A 21,401-nucleotide genomic window follows, 5' to 3' on the forward strand; every position below is an offset into this window, starting at 1 on the left:
CAAACCATTCAGATGTAGAAGACATTAACTGTACCGTTATCTGAACATCAGATAGGTCTGACATGTAAAAACTCCCATGGTTTCTTTTCAGCACAGAAAGTTAGGAGTTCATTTTTTCATGAGTTGCTAGATTTAACAACAGAATTCTTTGTTTGGTACTAGCAAATGTCATTACAGAGAAAAAAAAGGAATTTCCTTCTTCTATACAACTCTTAATGAAGTGTTTTGGTTGTCAACCCTAGCAGATTACATACTTTCAAAAATCTTCCATTGCTCTTCACTACTCTGAAAGGAAGAATGTCTAAAAAATAATTCTACTTGCTTCTGCAGGTGGGGTTCTCTGCAGCCGCTTTGAATCAGGGTGTCAAAGCAGCAAGGAACAGAGTCCGAATATTCAGAACCTGTAGTCTCTTAAAGCTCCTTTGAAAAAGACCAGAAAATGCAACTCCGATACAAAATATGTAGAAATCTAATGAAAAAAAGTTACAAATAATAAATACTTATTTCCATTCATATTTAGCAGAGACTTTGTTTTCAGTGGAACCTAAGAACACACTTTCCTTCATTGCAGCCTTAAACATGAAAGGTGAGATTGCCGTGTGAAAACCAAGCTAAAGCCCGTGCCGTACTGCAGGCTCTCAGGTGGTGCAACTCGGCTCTCCTATTTTTCACCTTTTTTTTTCAAGTACTGAAAGCACTGTGTAAAGGTGCTGAAAACACATTAAAATATCTGAGTCAATATTAAAAGAAAGAGAACAGGAAAGTTTCAACTTTTGACTGAAGTGGATGGATTAGACCCGCCAAAACGAAACGCTTTATGCAGGCATGTGATCAGCTAGAGGAAAGGGAGCCTGAGTCATCAGCTACATCAAAGTCAAGGTCCAGTGAATGGAATTAGTGAGCGCTGTGTGAACAGGAACGATACCTGCATTCATCTGCCCACTGCAGAACTTTTAATTGCACTCAAACAGCCAGTAGCATCAGTGACTAAAATCCCCAGATTACCTTGATTGCTCTGTCATTATCTGTAATCAGCTGCTGCTTCTTATCTTCAAACTTTTGTACAACTTCCTGGAGCCGCTGCTCCGCGGCAAGCTGCTGCCGGCTGTTCTCCTCTGTCAGAGAGGAAATGGTTGTCTTAAGTTCAGCTATGATCTAAAAAGAAAACAGCATGCTAAATCTCTCTTCAGTAAAAGGCATGTATTTTGCATGTTTTTATGCTCAGTACAAGCATGGCATTGGCATACTCTGCTGCGCAAGCTAAATATTTTAAATTAACATATTACACACTAGCAAGCATGAAATTCCACGCAGAGAAAAAGGAATATAGTAAGGTTGCGAATGACAAAAAATTGCTGAACACAAAATATTTGGAAGGGTTTTCCACTATGACATTCCAAAATATTTACTCATGAGAACAAAGCACATCTGTGATCTTCAAAATAGAGCATGTTTCCCGTCTTCCACTGCCCTGAAACCAGTACTGCAAATTTACATAGTGATGGTGGCGTTTGTTTTCTGGAAGGATACTTTACAGCTTGATACTGCAGAGAAGAAAAAAAACCCAAATTTACATACTGGACTGAAATTTAAACTTGATAGTGAAACTTCTGAGCTGCTGAAAGGAGCATATTCTGCTTAGCAATACAGCGGGGACCTGATTCCATGTCCAGGACCCTTGAACTAGACCTTTTACATGATTCACTCAGGATTTGTTGAAACGTACTTGTTTCACCTTTTTTATCACTGTGGAAAGTCATAACTAAAGCTGATCCTTCAGGCATATTTACAGAATTTTATGCTGACATGTAAGTCATCACCCAGCAAAGCACTTAAACATATGGGAGAGTCACTGACTTGAATGTATATATTCAAGCTTAAGGTTAAGCTGCTGTAGCAGCATAATATAGTCTAATTCTAAAAACACTTCAGCACACAGGCAGTTCAGGGAGAGACTACCAGAGCGCTCAGACTCGGGTGTTTGCAAGGCCTCCTCGTTGGTAGAGAAACATTTAACTATACTAAGACCACGGTTATTTAGGAAAAAATGGGGGTTTTTTAGAACTACTAACAGGATATAGAACTAACATAAAAAGAAATACTCTACAAATGAAAGTACTGGAATCACTGAGGAAGGGAAAAAGGACTGATTAAAACTCTACTGTAAATTTATTTCTGTTTTACTACCTGAAAACCCCAGAGAGTAACAAAGGTTATGAGTAAAACCTACATGGGTACTTCTGTATTTCTTTTCTAAAAACAAATACGTATTAAAAAAGAAAATATACTGATCAAAAGGAAGGCTATTTGCTCTTAATGAGATCAGTGGGCCAAAGTTTAGAGATTATCTGGAGAGGTGTAACTCTTTAGGCAGAATTAAGCAGTACAACCGGGTTTGCAATTTCAATCATCTTTCAGATGACACACAATTTGCACAAACGTGGCTTTGCTAGGTGTGTAACACATGCAGTGAGACAGCAGGAGAAAGCAATGGATCACAACTTGAAGCCATGCACACCTATACCACTTTGTGTATGTTCCATTTTGTCACTTTTAAAAAAGAAAACAAAATAACAAACCCTTTAATATAACGCAAGAATGAAATCTAAAGCTTTGACGGGGTTAAGACCCTGGACTAGCATAAGAGTTCTGAAATGCATGCAAGGAAATTTCAGCATGAATTGATGGAGAAAGATCTGCTTTGTGCAGTACTTTTCAGAGAAAAAAATCTGTTTACTTTGTATAAACTTCAGAGGAAATTTCTTGAAATATCTTCTCTGTGTGGGTGTTAAAAGTGAATGTTCCAAGAGGCCACAGAGAGTAAGATTAGACAGATGTTGTCAGCAACATGACCACAAGAAAAGTTGCAATTGACCTATTATTAATACTGAGCTACAAAAAAACCTATGTTCAAGTAACTTTAGGGATTTGGATTCAAACCCACAAAAGTAAAGAAATTCAGACATCGGGGTGAAACTCCTTTATTGTGCCAAAGAGCCCTGACACATGATGTATGTGTTGTGTCTGCCACAGAAAGCGCAGAGGAACGCCAGTTCTGGTCATTGGGTCCATCTCTCCCCGATAAAGAGAACAGTGTATTAGCCACAGCAATGCCTAGCTTAAAAAAAACATGGCTCAAAATTTTTCCATTTTGAGACTATGCTACAGGCCAATAAATTTCAGTCTGACAAAATTTATTACGACATTTAGGTTAAATAGTTACTACCTTGTGCTATACTACCTAGGTGTTCCCACTGTAACAATTAAAGCAATTTTCCTCACCCCTTGTTTAAAAATTGAGAGAAACTTAGATTATTCCATCTGTGTTTAATGAATGGACCACGACCTGTCTCTGTTCTGACAGTAAACTATGTCTGGCACAGAGAGGCTGACTTCTGATTACACTCACTAGGCACGACAAAAGCATAAAAATGACAATGCCAAAAGGTAGCATGGAGTTAGCAATGAAAAGGATCTCTTCCTTAACGTCTGGCATGCATTAAATGGTACTTTTTGAGCTTTATCAATTTTCTGCTATTCAGGTTCAGATGGCAAGATAAAAAAATAGGGCTTTTTTGTTGCCGTTTCTTTCTTTCTTTATAAATAAGGCTCTCAACAAATGACTAAAAAGGCATTTAGGAGAGCATTCTCTCTGATTTATCACAGAATCGTGGAACTGGTGAGGGTGGAAGGGACCAGCCCAAAGCAAGGTGACCCAGAGCTGGTTGCTCTGGATCATGTCCAGTCAGGTTTTAGGTATTTCCAAGGATGGAGACCCCACCACCTCTCTGTATGCAAATAAATGTGCAGAAAATACACATTAGGTTTTAGAAATATAATGTAAAAACCCATTTACCAATGATTCTGATAAATGCAGTCTCAAAAAGTGTAGTGTGAAAAAGTGATAGTCCAATAAATTTCATCGAAACAACTAAAGCGAAAATTTTGGACAAGTGTTACAGAGAATGAGACTCAAAGGTTGCTGAAAAGCTGAAATCAGGCCTTTTAAAATATTTTGAAGGGTTTGTAAAACAGCTAAGTTTACAGTTTCTTGTCATTCTCTCACTGATCACCTCTGCCTAGTTTGAGGCTTCTGAACCATTCTTTGTAGTGTTTTTATTGATTTTAAAAGAGTATTATTAGACTATTATTACTATTGCTGAAAACACACTTTGCAAGTAAGAGGCAGGCATTCTGCTGTGGTCGGGAGGAATGAGAAGAATGACACCTCCACATAAATCCTCATGGCAATTTTCACATTATTAAAAGCTTAACTTCTGGTTGCAACTCCATCATTTTTTACACTTCAGTACTACCTGTCAATCAAACTGAGAGCTGAAATATTTAAGAATCATTCTGTCTTATCATTTTTAAGCATATATGTAAATTCAACACACATTTTCATCTTCCATGTTCAAGAGACTACTCTGAAGAACGAAAACTCAAGTCAAAATCAGTTTGCTTTCAGGACACTGGCACTCTTCAGAGCGTTGTTTTGGGGAAAAATGCTCAACTGGCTAGGAGCAATGACAAACATCAAGATGGCACAGTTGGGACTGCTGTCCTACATCGGTTGAGTGGGCAAACACCACCTTGTGACACAAAATGCAAGTCCTGGTTGTGCAACTGTTGCTGATTTTATGAGACGTGCTCGTTGACGGGACACCTCGCCTTCCCTTCCCACCGACTGACTGACGGAGGACTCACTCCTCTTGGGTCCTCAGGAGAGGAAAAAGTAAACATAGAAACACAGAATGGTTTGGGTTGGAAGGGACCTTTAAAGATCATCTATTTCCAACCCCCTGCCGTGGACAGGGACATAAGTAGATGAAAAAGATGGAATTTAGAACTCAAAAAAAACCCCACCCATTTTTTCTAGTCAGCTTAATGCTCTGTGGTTTTTGAAAGGTTAAAATCTGCAAGAAAGACACTGGATGTTTGATTTGGGAAACAGTTATGGCTCCTCTTGATCATCAAGACCTACACTTAAGAGCAGAAGTAATTACACTTTTCATCAAGTTTCCCAATCAAATGGATTCATGTGCAGTTCCTGTCTTCTCGCTACCTACCTGTGAGGATTTAGTCAGCTTCTGACTGTACTCCTTCTCAGTCTGCTTCAGCCGGCTGTTTGCCTGAAATACACACAAAAGGCAACCAGATTAGCTCAGATGAAGAACGTGTACAGACACTTTGCCACCGACCCCTCCGCTTGGCACCTCATCCACATGCCTATCGCTGAGCGGCTGGGACCCGCGCCAACTCCAACGCCCTTTTGTGGCAGCCAAAAAACCGCAAGGGCTTGCCTTTGATCTCGAGCCAACTATTCATCACTTAAAAGAGGGGAGAAATTGTACCTCTGCTGCCAATTATTAGAAAAACATAAAGACTTCTGCGGATTAAAAAAAGAAAAAAAAGAGTGAGTGTGTGTGTGTGGCAGGGGGAGGGAGGCAGCGCACACCCGGGTTTATCAGGGTGACTTCGTTTCTGAACGGAGGGAAAGGGCCAAGTCCCAGGCACAGGCTGCGAGGGTGCGGCGCGACATGGAGGACACGACTTCGTGTCTCAGCTTGGTGTGCGCAACTGCCTTCTGTCCCACCGCACGTCCCTTCTTTTTTAAAGGTGGCGATTACACTGAAAATCGACCCAATATGCAGCTGAACCAACCGGGAGCTCTTGGACATACAGCTCTTCCCTTCTCCGAGCATTTTTTTTTTTTTTCCACAACTCAAAGATAAAGAATAAAACAAACAGAAAATAAGGCTGCTTTGTCATATTGGAATCCAATAAGCAAATATTTCTATAATTCTGGGGAAAAATAGCTCTTAAGGTTTTCTCCTCAATTCAATTTCAGAAGTAATTCAATAACAACTAAAAAATAAATTCAATTTAATTTCAGGACATAATTCTGGTTTATATTTTTCTTGCCAAGTGCCACAGTATTATATTGATAGACTGTCCTCAAAACGCTGTCCTCAAATGAACTGCTAAGCGCTCTCTTGTTCTTGGCTCTAAATTTTGAGGACAGGTGTCTAAGCAAAATATTTTCTTAGGGGGACAGAAAATTATGAAGCTGAGTTCTGAAGCAAATTTAAGCTGATTAAGTTTTCAAAATCTATCTGACCTCGTGTTCAAATCTTTGATCTGTCGTCCTTAGTTTTACGGCACAGCATCCAGCACACAAACACGCTCCTGCAGCTGCCTGTGTGCCAGCGCCTGTTTTGGGGACCACAGAAGCCGCGGGGGCCCCCTGAAGCCTCCGAACCCTGCTTGGATCCGGTTGCAAGACTGAAACTCCACTTCTGCAAACACCAGGGATTTCAGTCAAGCAAATAGTCTTATTGATTTTACTGGACTCTAAATTTAGGAGCTTAAAGTTGCAGACAGTGTTTGCGAATCACCGCAAAGCATGATAGGGCTCAAATCCTCTTGTACAATCCAGGCAGTTGTGTATGGTGCAGCTTAATAAAAGTATATTACAGCCAGTTAAAAATAATCTTGAAGTTTACATGATACTGCAATTCAAGATCTTGAATCCCTTCAAATTCCAAAATTATGAAACATATGGAGGTCTCAATTTGTTTGTTGGTACTAAGAAATTTAGTAAAAAAGTTAATCAAAACCAATTATCAAATATGAGCATAACTTTTGATAACATGTTTTGGTTGTTTTTTTGTTATAAATAGAGATAACGGCACTACATTCTGGTTTAAAACAGCATATACAAGAATTCTGGAGCACCAGACAAATTAAATTCCACTTCTACATTTGCCATTTAAAGTGTGCCACAGACACTGTAAGGGCACCTTGTGGGGCTGCATAAATAAAATGAGAGCGGTAACACAGAAGCAGTTATGCCAGACAGCCCTACGCAGGCTGCATTTCTCTTTGTACTCAGGCTGACCCACGTTAACACTCTTTCCACTGTATTGTCGTCTGGTTTCAGATTACGTTTTACCACCACTGCATGCCATGAAGTGACTGAAACTGCCAGTCTATCTTTAGGGAAAAAAGTAAAAAATAAATTACAGTAATAGTATAAATTACTGTTCCTCCCAGAAAGAGAGAGATAGTAGTCAGCAAGGCACTGCAAAGAAGATCACATTACAGCTGCTCTCACTCAACTTGCCCTGGGTAAAAGACTTCATCTTTCATAGAAGCAGCTTTATAACCTCCTGAACCCACAGAAGAAATCCCAATAAATAATAAAGAAACCCCCACAACTTTCATAAACAAATTAGAACTTGTTTGTTCACACTGAGTAGAACCAGGATGACCTCTGATAGACATGACAGAGGCGATCCAAAAGAAAGATATGCTAAATTTCAGTGTTTTATTCCTAACTGAAGGCAAAGAAAGTATATCCTACCAGTTTATTTAAAGGCAATTACAACATTTTATTGTATAATGGCTTTAACAAAATCCAATTAGCAAAATATTTATAAGCTGTCTCCCAGTCATCAACGAACCACAGATTCTTGCATTTACTTGCAGTCTCAAACATCCTTTTTTGAGGGGTCTGATTTTCAGAAGTACTGAGCTACCAGAACTTCCACCGGAGATGGCAAAACCATGTTTCGGTCGGCTCCAGCTGTGTAAAACTGGCTATCTCGACCTTGTGGCACTAAAAAGTATGGACACCTGCTGACTTCAGCTTTTCTCTGGACCGGTAACACCGTACAGGGCTTGCAGCATCACAAACTGCACAGGAGCACCAGCGGAGCTCTGCAGAAGGTGGTTTCTACAAGTTGGGTCACACTGGTCAGCTGAACAGATCTAATTCATGGCGATGCACAGGAACACTCTTTTCCCTCCTCTTCTTTTATTGTAGAAATACAAAACTTTTCCCTTTTCAAAACCTACGACTAAACTAATTTAATACCTCTTGACTATAGGCTGTTGCTTTGCAGCCTAGGGAGGCATAAACCTACTCCCCTGGGGCACGTGTAGCACTGCTACACAAAATAATGTGCCTTTTTACTTTTTGTTTTTTTGGTAAGAAATGGCTTACTGCAAAGTAAATAGACATAGCTGCGTGCAGTGAACATCGCGGAAGATTTATATTACATTTATCTTGACAGAGGAGAAGGTTAGAAAAGGCACGGTGTCCACAAGCAGCAGTTTCCTGGGCTCCTTCTTCTCTAACAGGCTGCTCGGCTCATGCCTTGTATGAAGCGTAAGCTGCTTCTGTATTATTTTAAGGGCATTCCCTCGCTTTCAGGTTACATGCTATTTCAGAAACATAATGAATAAGAATCCTACTGGAAGGTGAACATTTGGAGGGTCAGCCAGTATTCATTAAAGTCTAACTCTTTTTATAGCAATGGGCAGCGCTGCAAATATAGTTAATGGGTCTTAAACTAGTTTTCCATGTGCGAGAGGTAGCTGTTGAAATTCACACTTGGCAAAAACTTGTCAGAAATATCAATTGTAATATCCATTTTTATAATAAAAAGGTTTAAATTGGATAAGCCATAGAGGAATCCCACCGATTCAAAAATTAACTTCTGTTTAGTTTCACACAGTTAATACATATTTTAGCTAAAATTATCTGATTATGACAATTTTACATACAGTTATTTTATATTCCAGAGTGAGGACTTTTGCATTAAAAAGATTATGTCCTTGTTACAGTTAATTGGTTTTAAAAACCAACTATAATTCTATAACACGCCTTAAAGCATCATATTGTGGTTGCTGAGCAAAACTGCACCGACTTCAACAAAACATTTCACGTAAAAATTAAGAACGGTATTAGCACTACAGATGTGGTATCTGAATTAATGGATGCTATTCTAACACAGTCTGATTTTCATTTTTTCCTTTCATGAAACAGAGCAGCATTACTACAAATAAAAGAGCAAAGGATCTATGACGGGACCACACCACAAAAGCATACCGTGCCCTACCCTAATTACAAAGTTTTTATGTGCTATTTTTAAGGTACAAGATGTATTAGAGGGGACTTTCAGTTCTAGTTCCACTTGATGGAACAGCCCCGGGGGCTGCTCACCGGTACGGCCATCTCCAGTGTCGACAGTAGCTCTAGCTGCACTACGGGGTCGGCAGGTACACGGACAACTTCATCTTCCATCAACAGCCGTGAAGGCGTTTAGGACATCCTGAATGTTTATCAAAAACGCAGCTGTTAAGAATTTTTTGGAACAGTACAAATCTGTGCAAAGGGACATGGTTTAGTGGTGGACTTGGCAGCGTTAGGTTTACAGTTGGACTCGATGATCTTAAAGGTCTTTTCCAACCTAAACGATTCCATGATACGATATCTTCCAGCTTTGGAACGGTGATTTTCGGATGGAAAGTGAGATTTCAATTATGCTCCAAAATTAATACGAAAACTAACTCTTGCAACCCAAATGTGGATAGATCTGTAAGAGCTAAGGATGCATAGTGAAATCCTGTTCATCTAGATATGAATTAGTTTTGTGACTGATTCAGTAGTGTTTCAATTTTATTTCAACCTCCCCCAAACATAAACAAGCAACAAAACCCCCACAAATATAAAACTCTCATAAACTAGAGGGTTATATGTACCCACCCATATTCACTAATAGAAAAGCAGATTTAAGAAATCTGTTTAGGGAATAAGCTATGAAATAACCATTTTTCAAAATGCCTGCAACTAGCTAAATGATGGCCATACTATGCTGATCCTCCATAATTAGTTAGATAAAAGTGTAAGCAAACTAAAAAAAAAAAAAAGGAGAAGAAAAAAAATCAAAGGGTGGGGGAAGGAGAAGAAAGAAAACTTGCTCCAGGGAAGAAGCAACTGTTCTCTGATGTGCAGCAAAGAATTTAACATCAAAGAACTAATGTAAATGGGGCCCATTTACCTTAAAAAACAACACACCACTCCACATTCTGGAATATTTCTATTTAAGTTTGACAGCATTATGCTTTGTACCAAAATTCAAGATTGTGTAATTTGACAGATGTCAAAAGAAAATGACCTTCAGAATGGCTAACTGTAGCAATTTTTGTTATTAAGTAGGTTATAACACTATACAGTATCTGTTTAAACTTCAGAGATTAGCAGATCACCTTTTAAGTTCATCAGATTGTACATAAAAATTTCATTTCGACCTCAAAGCCTGAAACGTATCTTTTCCTTATGTGCCTCTAATACCGACGGTGGGTGACTTCCTACACCAATGCTCTCGTTCTTTCTCCTGCTCTGCCCACATCAGATAACAAATGGAAAGCTGAACCTCTGTGTTACAGTGAAAATAGCATACCAGTTCAAATATGTAATTTGAGTCACCCAAAAGACCATTAAAATAGTTCAATATCCAAAATGATATTAACAGAATAATTAGTCAAGTACCAAATGACTTCAAGGGTTTTGAAAATGAATGATAGAAATCCCAATCTGTCATACCCACAAATCCTATTAATATTCTATTTTACATTCCACTTTTGTAGGTCTATAAATCATCATCTTTTTTTTTTTTTTTTCCTTTAAACATACATCTTTAGGAGTAAAAAACCCTCTCATTCATGTACTAAGTACTTTTCATTGCGAAAAAAACAAGAATGAATAGAAATGAATTTGACACTCTACCTGTATGGAGAATTGCCTTTCTGCAGTATATAGCAATTCTGTGCTTAATGGGGGCCTGCTGAAAAACTGCTTGTGCGATTTGTGCCTTAGGAAAACTCTGATTTCCAGTCCTTTCATTCAAACTAACAGTGTATTTCTAATCATTCTGAAATTATGTAAGGAAATTAAATACAGACATTTAACTCTTCCAAAAATTCTTCTATGAGACTCCAACTGCATGGCGTCTGATGCCAAAGTTATGCCATCCTTACACTAGTACGCAATTACTCGGCTTCATCTAAATGGATTTACTGAGCACCTAAATATTTCCCAGCTTCACTAATACTGATTTCTATTCAATGTTGCAGTGAACCAGGCACCTTATTTAAAACCAGCTGCATGATTTGGCCTAACATACAAGCATTGTATACAATACAAAGTTTTAAAACCAGCTTAACAGTCTAGGTTTGCCACATGAAATTGTTCAATACCTTAAATATACAAGATAGTACTGATACATGCATCAGGCATTTAAAAGGACAGGGAGCGAATTAGTTTCATCTGAAGACGTCCTGTGACGTTTTGCCAAAACAGTCGGGAGGCAGGTGGCTTTTACGTTACGGCACGATTCCTTCTTTTGCTCAACATTCAAATAAGATGAACTGAGTAAACCCAGTGAAGATGTTGGGACTGCACCACTCCACATTAGGGTACTGAAGCCTAGTTTTCCCGTGGCTACATGCCTAAACCTGGTACGGCACAAATACATCCCTGGATTACAATTTTTAATATTTCCTGGTTTTCTTCTGTTCTGTCCAACTAAATTAAGATGGTTATTTAAAGCGGGTTTAAGACATTATATCAAAAGTGGTGGCATTTTCTTTTTCAGAGCCTTAACAAATAAAACATGCACCCAAAGGGAATTATGTGAGCTTTTACAAGCTGCCTTTATTCATCAGCAAGACTGGGCACCTCTGCTACACCGGCACCTCTCCCGCTCACGTGCACTCTGTCTCTCTCTCCCACCGTAATATAAAGAAGTTTACAGAACAGCTCATATCACTCAGGCCCAGATGTTTCTGGTACCCAAACAGCTGACAGCCAGTAAAATCACGAAGGGATAGGCTGCTAAACATCTTTGAAGATGCAAGTCAAGCTAATGGTTCCTCCACAAACAGAAGGCAAGGGTACCAAGATGTGACACTGATCCATGACTTGACTCCGTTAAAGGCTACTTAGTATGAGCTTTACAATACACGATTCTTTCAGAAAGTGGAGATTTCTGGGAATCGTGCACTTTCTCACTATATATCAGCTAACTTTACACACCTTGATTTTTGCCAAGCAGAGACTATAAGGCTCCTGAAAGGACTATAAAAAGGGATAAGAATGCAATATTTATTTTTTAGATTCTCCATTGCTGTTTTAAGTTGAATTTTGTGTCAATAACAAGCAAGTGTTAAGAAGATAATAACTAGAAAAAATTCCTACGTATGCATCATTTTGAGAGCAAATATTTTTTTATTAAATAGAAGGAAAACTGGAAACAAAAGGACAGACTTGGTATTACTAAGTTAACTTGATATTACTAAGTCACATCATTAGACAACAGCCCAACAAAAGTTAAGCTCCTACAGTTGGAAAGACAAACATTCAAAATACGACAAAATCCCCTAACAAATCTATGATCTGAAGCAATCAGTGTTCCTTAGCATGATTATGCTGGATTTTTTTTTTGTAGTTTTAAATACAACAAAGCTTCCCAAAAAGAATGACAACTTCACGGAGCCAGAAAGCATTATTGCACCGATGACTAACTATGTGCAAGTCCAGCAAAGTCCCAATTAAAAGAGAATGGAATATATTGCTCAATCATAAAAGCAATTAAAAACATAAATAAGATACTGTGAGACTCTTAACGTTCCCAATGTTTAATTATTTATCCATTCTCCATCCTGCAGCTGTAGGTCAGAATTAACTCCTCTGAACTAAATACAGGAGAAGTCTTTTGGGGATTTGTACCTTATTCATTTTCAAGCAAACACCCAAATTCATTTCAAATTCACACAAGAACTGCAACAGTTTCACCTAAATCAGATTTTCTACAAGTTAAACACCCCTCCTACAGTCAGATGTGATTGTGAAACTACTTTGATCTCTGTTCCCAAATTTATTGCTCTGTGTAATCCATGACAAAATATAATGTGATTTACTGTATCTCTATATGACAGCCCAGCAGCTGACAGAACTTAATAATTTAGCATAAGAAAAAAAACCTTCTGGCACCAAAATACACAAATCATAATTGAGGCACTTTAGTATCACATTACAATGAAGCATATGCAGACTGATCATAAGAACTTCAAAACAATTAGAATTCTTTCTCACCCATTTAATGAAGGTGGGTTTTACTCCATGACATGTTCTGCAGCTGTAAGCAAGTCGTTTTGGAACACTTTTGTTTCTTCACATTAAAGACTCTGAAGGACTAACAACATCGTTTTACCCCTTCCCTATTTCCAAAACACTCTTTCTCCTACAAAAAAGGGGGGGGGGGGAAGCCACCTGCAGCTTTTCTCTATTATGAAGATATGAAGAAAGAGCAAATTAGTGTAAACAATGTCTTCAAATTGTGCCAGAATTTAAATATGCCATAAATTTTTTTATATTAGTTTGGTCTTGATAACTGAGCATTTTTTCTAAAATAAAGCTACAGTGAAAAATTTAAATATCCAAAGACTGACCTAAGCAGGGATGCGATGGACACGTCCTGTGGGGCAGCTTTTGGTTTGGCTTCTGCCAGCTCTCAGGTTTGGGGGACCTGAGAAAGTCCTTCTGTAAAGGATGGATTAACCCCAGGAACTTTCAAGAAAAGTAAGAACGTGGAGCACATGGCATGGGATGCAACAGAAATTTCCACTTAGTATTTACTAATTCCAGGTAACAAACACCAGTTACCGTTGTCTGCATAAACAAAACCATGAACAAGCCCCAGTGAAATCAGCAGTAATTGCTGCAGGTACCGGGATCCAGTAACAGGGCATCGGTCATAGGATCTGTCCTCTCACCCCTGTCTAGGCACCCAGACCAGATGGTAGTCATTCAATAATTCTGAAAGAATCTAAGAATGAAGTGGCTGAGTTGTTAAAAAAAAAAAAAGTAATCTCACATTACAATCAGCTACCGTACTGGAGAACAGCCAATGTTTTTCCTAATGTTATAATGTACCCTGGGATGTAAAGATAAGTAAAATTGGTAAATTAGAGAAAATTGTACCTACATGCAATCAGCCTTCTCCAAGACACATAGTTTTGTGGAAAAAAAAGGAAAGAATGAGGTAATGATTCAATCGGGCTTTAAAAAGTTTTTAATAAAGTTAAAATAATAAGCAATTGTGTATTACAAGGCAAAGTTGGTGTGTTACAGTTTGTTTGAATAGTGAAGAAAGGCTCGGGAAACTATTGAAAAAATAATTAGAACAGTTGTTCTGCCACTGGAAAAGCCTCCTGCACTTCATAACCAGGAAAGTTAAGACTGAAACATCAGTTGTACTAAAAACATCAGGTATGTCCTCTGGAGTCAGGCTCATGGGCCACCGAGCCCAACGTCCTCTCCAGAGGCACGGGAGATGCTGCTTGCAGAAACCTCGCCCCTTCTGCAGTTCGTACCCCTCGTATTCCCCCAGCACCCACAGGGAAGTCAGAAGTTAAATCCCTGCTTATTCCCATTAGCGACTGGTTACAAACTGCTGCTCATAAAACTGTTCAATTCTTTTTTGAACCTGCTGATCACATCTGCCTTCACAACCTCCATGGAAATCAATTCAAGCAGCTCGCTATCTGTTGTTTAGAGAAGTACCTTCTTTCACCAGTTTTAAATCAATCTCTTATTAGTTTCCAGCAACTACGCCCAAGTTCTTGGGCAGTAAACAACAATTCAGCATTCATGTTATCTACCGTCTTCACGACTTTGTGAGTCTTGACCTTATGAATATACACCAAAGGCTTCAACCTGGAAGTTACAGAATTGAGAAGAAGCAGAGAGCGCCCTGGTGAGGCAGAACTGGAAGTGGTGTTTGGACACAGACTTGAAAAGAAATAGGAGACAGAGAAGACCAAAAAACCCACCTGTGAATACTTCTTAGATAGATACCTTAGATTAATACCAGTTGGTTAAAAAAAACCCCAAACTTCTCAAACAACTAATTAACTATAATTGATATGATAGGGAGTGAATAAACTGTGCTGAATGACAGGCCATATGATAGAGCTCTAATTATATCAGTCCTCGCCCTGTTGAAAGCTATCTTTTTAATTCTGTATTGGTGTCATAATTTATCATTTAGCTCAATTATGCTTCCTCTTGTCTGGTTCTCATTTCTTAACAGTATTGCATCAGTCATTTTAATTTGTAACCCTGTGGTGTTATTTGTGAATGCAAATAATGTGGTGCTTGATCTCCTCTCCAAACATGAATGAAGATGTTAAAGAGTAAGCCTAATGCTCATGCGCGCATATTTTTTCCCACGGTGACAGCTATACCAGCTACTCTTGGGTACCTCTGGAACCAGGTTTATAAATACAATTGATGGGCAGAAATCTTACCTGTTTTCTGTTTTGTTTTTCTGAGGGTTTTTTTGTGGTTTGGTTTGGAGGGTTTTTTTTGGTTGGTTGGTTGGTTGGGGTTTTTTTTGTTTGTTTGTTTTGTTTTGTTTTTTGGGTTTTTTTTTTTTTTGTTTTTTTTTAAAGAGGTAGAAGCAGAGTAACTCTCTGTGAATAACTGAGACTATTGCTTTGAAATATCTCCTGTAGGGAGAGCGCCATAAATTCTCTTTAGTCTCATTTGAGTGAAATATCCCTGAGATTATTCTACCATATTTTTCTTCATGTTTGGCTCTGCTGATTGAAGACTCTTCCAAATGGCTCCCCTAAGGGATGATGCAATTCCTGTGACCATGGTCCTGGTCCACTATCATCTTTCTTTTTCTTTGGAGCAATAAGAAGGAGCAGTGCAAAAGGGGACACACTAGAGAGGAAATTGGTTTTCTCCTCTCATCTGTGAGCAAAATTTTATTGCAAGAGTTGCTGTAAAGGTACTATAAAGACAGATTAAACAATCTGCACAATGCTAACATACACTAACGTTGCTATACAAATCTTTTCTCTTTATGAAATACATTTCTTTTTTCTTGATCTTCTAGGCTTTTGGCAGATTTTCTCCAACAAAGCCGAAGTACTATGCTCATTTTTAATAATATTAGTTGGTGAATCACTAACACAGTGTCAGAAATGTTCAAGGACCAAATGTAAGTAAATGCACACAGTCTCATCACAAAACCAACAAAAATATTGCTATTCTGGAATAGAGAGATAATATCATAGACAATAGCTCTCGGATTATAATGAAAAAAATTAAGAGACTCAGGGAATATCCAGCTGCTCTTGGTAAGAATCAGAAGCTCTTTAGATCATTCCTAGCTAAGGCCTAAGCAAAAGAATCTATGTAACAGATTCAAACAAGCATTTAAAAATTTTAGCCTAAAAAAATGGCACGTATAAACTAACTGGTGGAGGTCCTGAATGCATTCATCGTGGAGAAAAAGATATGTCTACATTATAATTAGATACCAATTTAATGATATCATTATACTCAGGAAGAATACATGTCCACATTTTATGGTTGACCTATTTGCCCCCATGTAAATAACCAGGGTATCGTTGCAACGAGTGTGAAAACAGTTCATCTGGATGCTCACAGAAACGAAGCCGTCTATACTATGGCTATTAGTGTTCAAGTTAATGAAGTGAAAGGTGTCACTCAGATCAAAGACTCCATTATGCTAAGAATTCTTAGCAGGAACCTACAGAATTGCTGCAGAGATGGTCCAGCTCCCAGAAGGTCTTAGATACAAAGATGGAACCCATTTTGCTAGTTAATGAAATGTAGAGTTGGCAGAGAAAAACAACAGCTAGATAGACAGTATTCAACAACATAAGCTAATGGAAAGCACGCAATGCCTATTCTTTACGAGCAGAAGTAACTTAACCGCTTAGAGGAAACTCAATACCTTTAATAGAGTACCTCTTGGAGGATCTCTTTAATCTCTGAAGATGTCATATTCTTTCTCTTCATCTTCTATTTCTTTGCCATGCTGAACAGTATGACATCATCTGTATGAGTACTGACAATAGTGCCAGGACAGATAGTGTGAATTAAAGATATTCCTACGTATGCAGGATGAGAGTATGCCCAACAAGCATGTCCAACCGGACTGCATCCTAGGGCTGCACTTGCTAGTTAATTAATCCAGCATCACAAAGCTTGATGATAAAGGAAGGAATGAAATGTTCTTTAGGGCACATTATCAGTACCTTATTTGCAAACTATATGCAAGTAGAAGTTGTTAAAAAATTAAGCATCCAATTATAGGCCGCTGTCCGCAGATTTTTGAAAAAGGCCCTGTTACAAAAACATTATATTACAACATAACTGCTCTGTAAAATAGTTATTCTTAATTAGGGAAGCGGTCACTTACACTGAGTACAATACTTTCAAGTGATTTATTTTTTTTTTAATTTTAACCTTCACTTTGAATTTCCTGGGCATTTTACTTTTATATGGACTTCCCACCAGACATAGGTAGAGTGATTGTAACAGGTATAGGCTAGAAAACATTGTAAATGTCAATTTTTGTTTAAAATAACAGAAATCTCAGAGTACAACTAACCACTACATCATTAAAACCTACAAGCACGATTTGCACGGCTCTGGCCAGGTTGCCTGCCATCTTGGAGTCCCATCTCTCCAGAGTGAACCGTTTCACAACCGTACTGAAATCAGAAGAATTGCAGTCCAGAAACTGAAGTGTTTGACTCTCCCTTTTTTTTTTTTTTTTTGACTACAGCTTCATCCTGTAATCAACTATTATGCGCATTCTGTACAGTCAATACAGAAAAATGTAAATTACTTCTCCACAAGAAAAGCAACACTGAAAACGAATTAGTGTTCCTGGAACCTGCATAAAGATTTAACAGGATGAGTCAAAATATCTATTTAAATATAGAAGAGAAGGCAATAAAAAGCTAAATGTTGAAAATTATTTAGAGAGGGAAGAAAAAAAAAACCACCAACTTTTTCTCCCACTCCAATTTACTCATGTGCGCTGCTCAAAGAGAGCTTTTTTTATGAGATGTTTTCAGCTCCAAGGTTGCTTCCTTTGAGCATTGTTAGCATGTCTGCTGAGCTGCTTGGGTCATGCTTTCTGAAGGCTCCTTTTCTTTGCCAAGAAAATACCACAGATGAATGTTACAAACAGTCGTGTTAGCCAAGCTTCACATCTGCACGCACTTAGAAATGCAGTTTGTCTCTTGCTTTTAGTAATTTCTGGCAAACCTGAAAATGCTCATGAGCTTTGTACAGTCTGTTACACCTGGCTGATTAGCGTTCATGCTGTAAGTGCTGCTGATGCAACCTATAACACACCTGTCTCCCTGCTGAAATCAGTCTTTAGTGGAGCCTAACTACAGTACTATGTATCGCTAATATGTTCATTTCTCAAACAGTTTATGTTTCATTTCATCATAATGAGGTATGATTTAAAAAAATAAATAAATAAAACTACCATCATATCAGAAAATGCTATAATCACTTGCTATAACAGAATGCAAGCAAGTTAAACCTATACTTTAAAAGTAAATCAAAATCACTATGATTGAATACCAGTGTTCTTCTGAAACGATATTTAAGATTCCCTAGCTAATAGACAAGAAATAATTTGGAGATATTCTCAAGTCATTTTTATGTTAGAGACAGATAACAGATATTATGAAAGTACTGAAGTCCGAAGAACATGGTAAGTACTGTTTCAAATTCTCTACGCTATCGTCTTGAATTTTTCTCTGATTTATGTCCAGCACGGCTTATCTGACCTTAGGGACATTAAAATTTGTTATCCTTATCTGATAAGATGGTTCTGTCTTCTAATATAACTACCGTGTTAGGTCTTAAAAGGTGAGCAATAAGGTGATTACACGTGATCAGGCTGTGGCACCTCATCTCGCAAGAAGCGAGGCTGAAGAAGAATCGCTGCACTGCGCCAGCAGGAACAGCTACCTCTGCGCCGAGCTGCTCCGGTATCACCTCGGCTCCGTCTCTATGTACCAGGCTGGTGGTAAGGACCTTGCTTACAGAAGTCTTCGGACGGCAGTTCAGGTAGAGCCCTCGGCTCCTTCTCCAGCGCTCCTGCAGCTCGGGGCAGCGCTCAGCACGGAGAAGCCTCGGGGTGCCCAACTCGCCCACAACAGGTTCAACACTACTCATCATGTGCGTATTTAGGTCAGCTATAGCTCACTTTTTAAGAAAGTGGTGTTTAATTGAAAACAATACCTGCAACAGGGAAGGTCACTGGAAAATTATGGACTTTTCCCTTCATTATTATTTCCACAACAACAAATGCCATGTTTATCTTTCCTATAGCGCAGGTTACACGGTGCCATTTGGCAACCTGTTTGCTATTTTCCCACTTGCCATTCCCTAGTGACTGGGAGATGCAATAACTGTCAAAAGATATTTGCTTTTAGAATCATAGGTTGAAAAACATTACTGTACCGCATTTATTGAGCAACTTGCTGGCATTGTATGCTGTAATCACTAACAAAATGAATCAAATAAAATATTACAATAAACAATGTTCTATCTTTATAGTGGAGATTTTTAAAGCAACAGAAAATTAAAGACTTCAGTCAATTATGTGTCCCTAAATATTGAAAAGCTGTCTACAAATACCAACAGATATTTGAATGTCCAGCACGCTTGCACTGAAAACTGTTCCTCTGTCTCTGTCCCCCCCTCTCCTCCTTCCCACCCCCACTGCAGCAGGGCCGTGGGGAGGGCAATACCATACCAACCCTGTATCTCCTTCGACCCATTTTTACTTCAGTTTTTCTTTTCACTTAAGTGTCAGCCATTTCTTTTGTATTTCATCATGTTCACGTGAACAACAGTCCACAATTACACAAAGCAATCCACACAGAAATCAGTATTACTCACAAAACAGACCACAGAGGAATGAGATCCTTCACTTGGGAATAGACTGACCTTCAGAAAGTCTGGGCAGTCAGATGTTCCAAGCCGAAACAGTGAAATTCAGCTTCCCCTTGGATTTTTAAGCAATCTTTACAGAATTGGCAGAAAAAAGTAAATTTAGAGGAAAAATTTTTCTCCCCTATTGGCCTAAACTTCAAGGTAACAAGATTTGCTAGAAAAATAAAAAGACTTTTAAAAACAAATTTCAAGACTCATGCTGCAATTAAGTTGCTTTCCCCCCGCCCCCTTGGATAAAATCTCCTTCATCAAACTTCTGTGGACTTTAATAGGATCAAGATTTGAACTAAGTTAGCTGAAACTGTAAATTTTGAGCTTTAAATGGAGTTTGCCCTCTAAGCTACTACGACTTTTGGACTTTGTGGCCAGTTTCCACAGCTCTACATTTGGAAGACAGAAATGAAGCAGAAGGGTAAAGGGAGATTTGAAGGTAATACAAGGCATTTTCACATGTCTGTGAAAGACTTTCCAACAGAGATACCTCCCCCCCCCCGTCTTTTACTCAACATGTGCTCTTCAGATTAGAGGTAAAAATAGGGAAGTAGGTTAAATAAAAAAAAAATTCAATAGCAGTTAATATAGCTTAAAATTAGCAATTTTTTTTAAAATAGAAAAAAATCCAACAAATTAAAAAAATAGTATTTCTGACAGAAATGACAATTCAAGACTATTAAAGATACTGCCCTATGAAGGATTATTTGTAACTTTAATTTGAGGATGTAAAGAAGTTAACTTTTCTTTTGCTATACTACACATGTAAAAAAAGATCAAAGAAAGAAAAGAATTGAGATTCAAATTCCATTTTTAAGCAAAAATGACAATGTCTTCCTGAGTTAAAATTAATCCTTTAACGATGAATTTCAAAGGTTTAAATACTTTCTGTGACCTTGGCTTTAAATAATTATGCCAAGCGGAGCTTTCCTTACATTCAGAAAAGATTCTGAATTGTTGATCACAGCCATTTTAATGGCTTCAGGCTGGCTGATTTCCAACATAATCCTCCGAATGCTGTTTAATATTACAGACCGGGAACCTGATGCAGGTAAATGAAATGTCACTTTCACAAAGGCTGTTCAAACACTCTATGCAAATTGTTAATTTGTGCCACGGTACATTGCTTTGCAATAAAATGTATGATCTATTACATTAACGCATATAAAAGATACTTCAACAACTATCTGCTTACATATACACAGCACCTACCATAAATATTAAGTAGGGTTTTTTAGTTTAGCTTTTGAAATAAAACTCACATGTTTTAGCTCATATCATCCCTAATGTGGTGAAATACTTGAATGCAAGACGCTGGTACAAGGGGACGCTCAGCAAGCACGGATGTGCAATCAGGGACCCCACTGAACAGAACGGGGAGGGAAGCCTTGATGTATCTCAAACATTAATTTCTATTTTCAAGCCTTTCACACAGCACTCGCTCACCCAATGCACACAGGCAAAAGCAGACCAGCCATTTTTAGCAACTAGACCCAGTTCCCTTGCAGTTTTACCCTGAACTTTTTCCTCCTTAAGAACTTTCCCTCTTTTTAAGGGAGAAAAAGCTTGGTTAGACAGAACCGCCCTTTCTACTCTATCTATTCCAGCAAAGGAAAAGTGATTAGCCTAGTCCTTGGCTGGCTTTGCCTTTGAAATCATCTGGATTTTTGAAGTCCTGCCAGCTCCCGAGCACCGCGCGGTCGTCCCCGTTCCACGCTCACCACGGCTGGAAGGTGCTGCCCCAGCACCGCTC

The 21,401-nt window shown here is 38.5% G+C and overlaps 1 protein-coding gene across 3 annotated transcripts in view; it reads right to left on the reverse strand.

Annotated features, from left to right (window-relative positions):
- CEP112 (centrosomal protein 112) overlaps nucleotides 1-21,401 on the reverse strand; it is a 174,874-nt gene that overhangs the window by 41,543 nt on the left and 111,930 nt on the right. For 2 of the 3 annotated variants that reach the window (XM_082326516.1, XM_082326517.1), the window contains 2 exons: nucleotides 5,070-5,132; nucleotides 1,006-1,155 (listed from right to left, as the gene is read on the reverse strand). In XM_082326516.1, the coding sequence (XP_082182642.1) occupies nucleotides 1,006-1,155; nucleotides 5,070-5,132 (213 nt within the window). The remainder of the gene's footprint in view (nucleotides 1-1,005; nucleotides 1,156-5,069; nucleotides 5,133-21,401) is intronic. The other variant, XM_082326518.1, reaches the window with a different exon arrangement.

This window comes from Platalea leucorodia (assembly GCF_965183815.1).
Source record: "Platalea leucorodia genome assembly, chromosome: 14".
Classification (NCBI taxonomy): Eukaryota; Metazoa; Chordata; class Aves; order Pelecaniformes; family Threskiornithidae; genus Platalea; species Platalea leucorodia.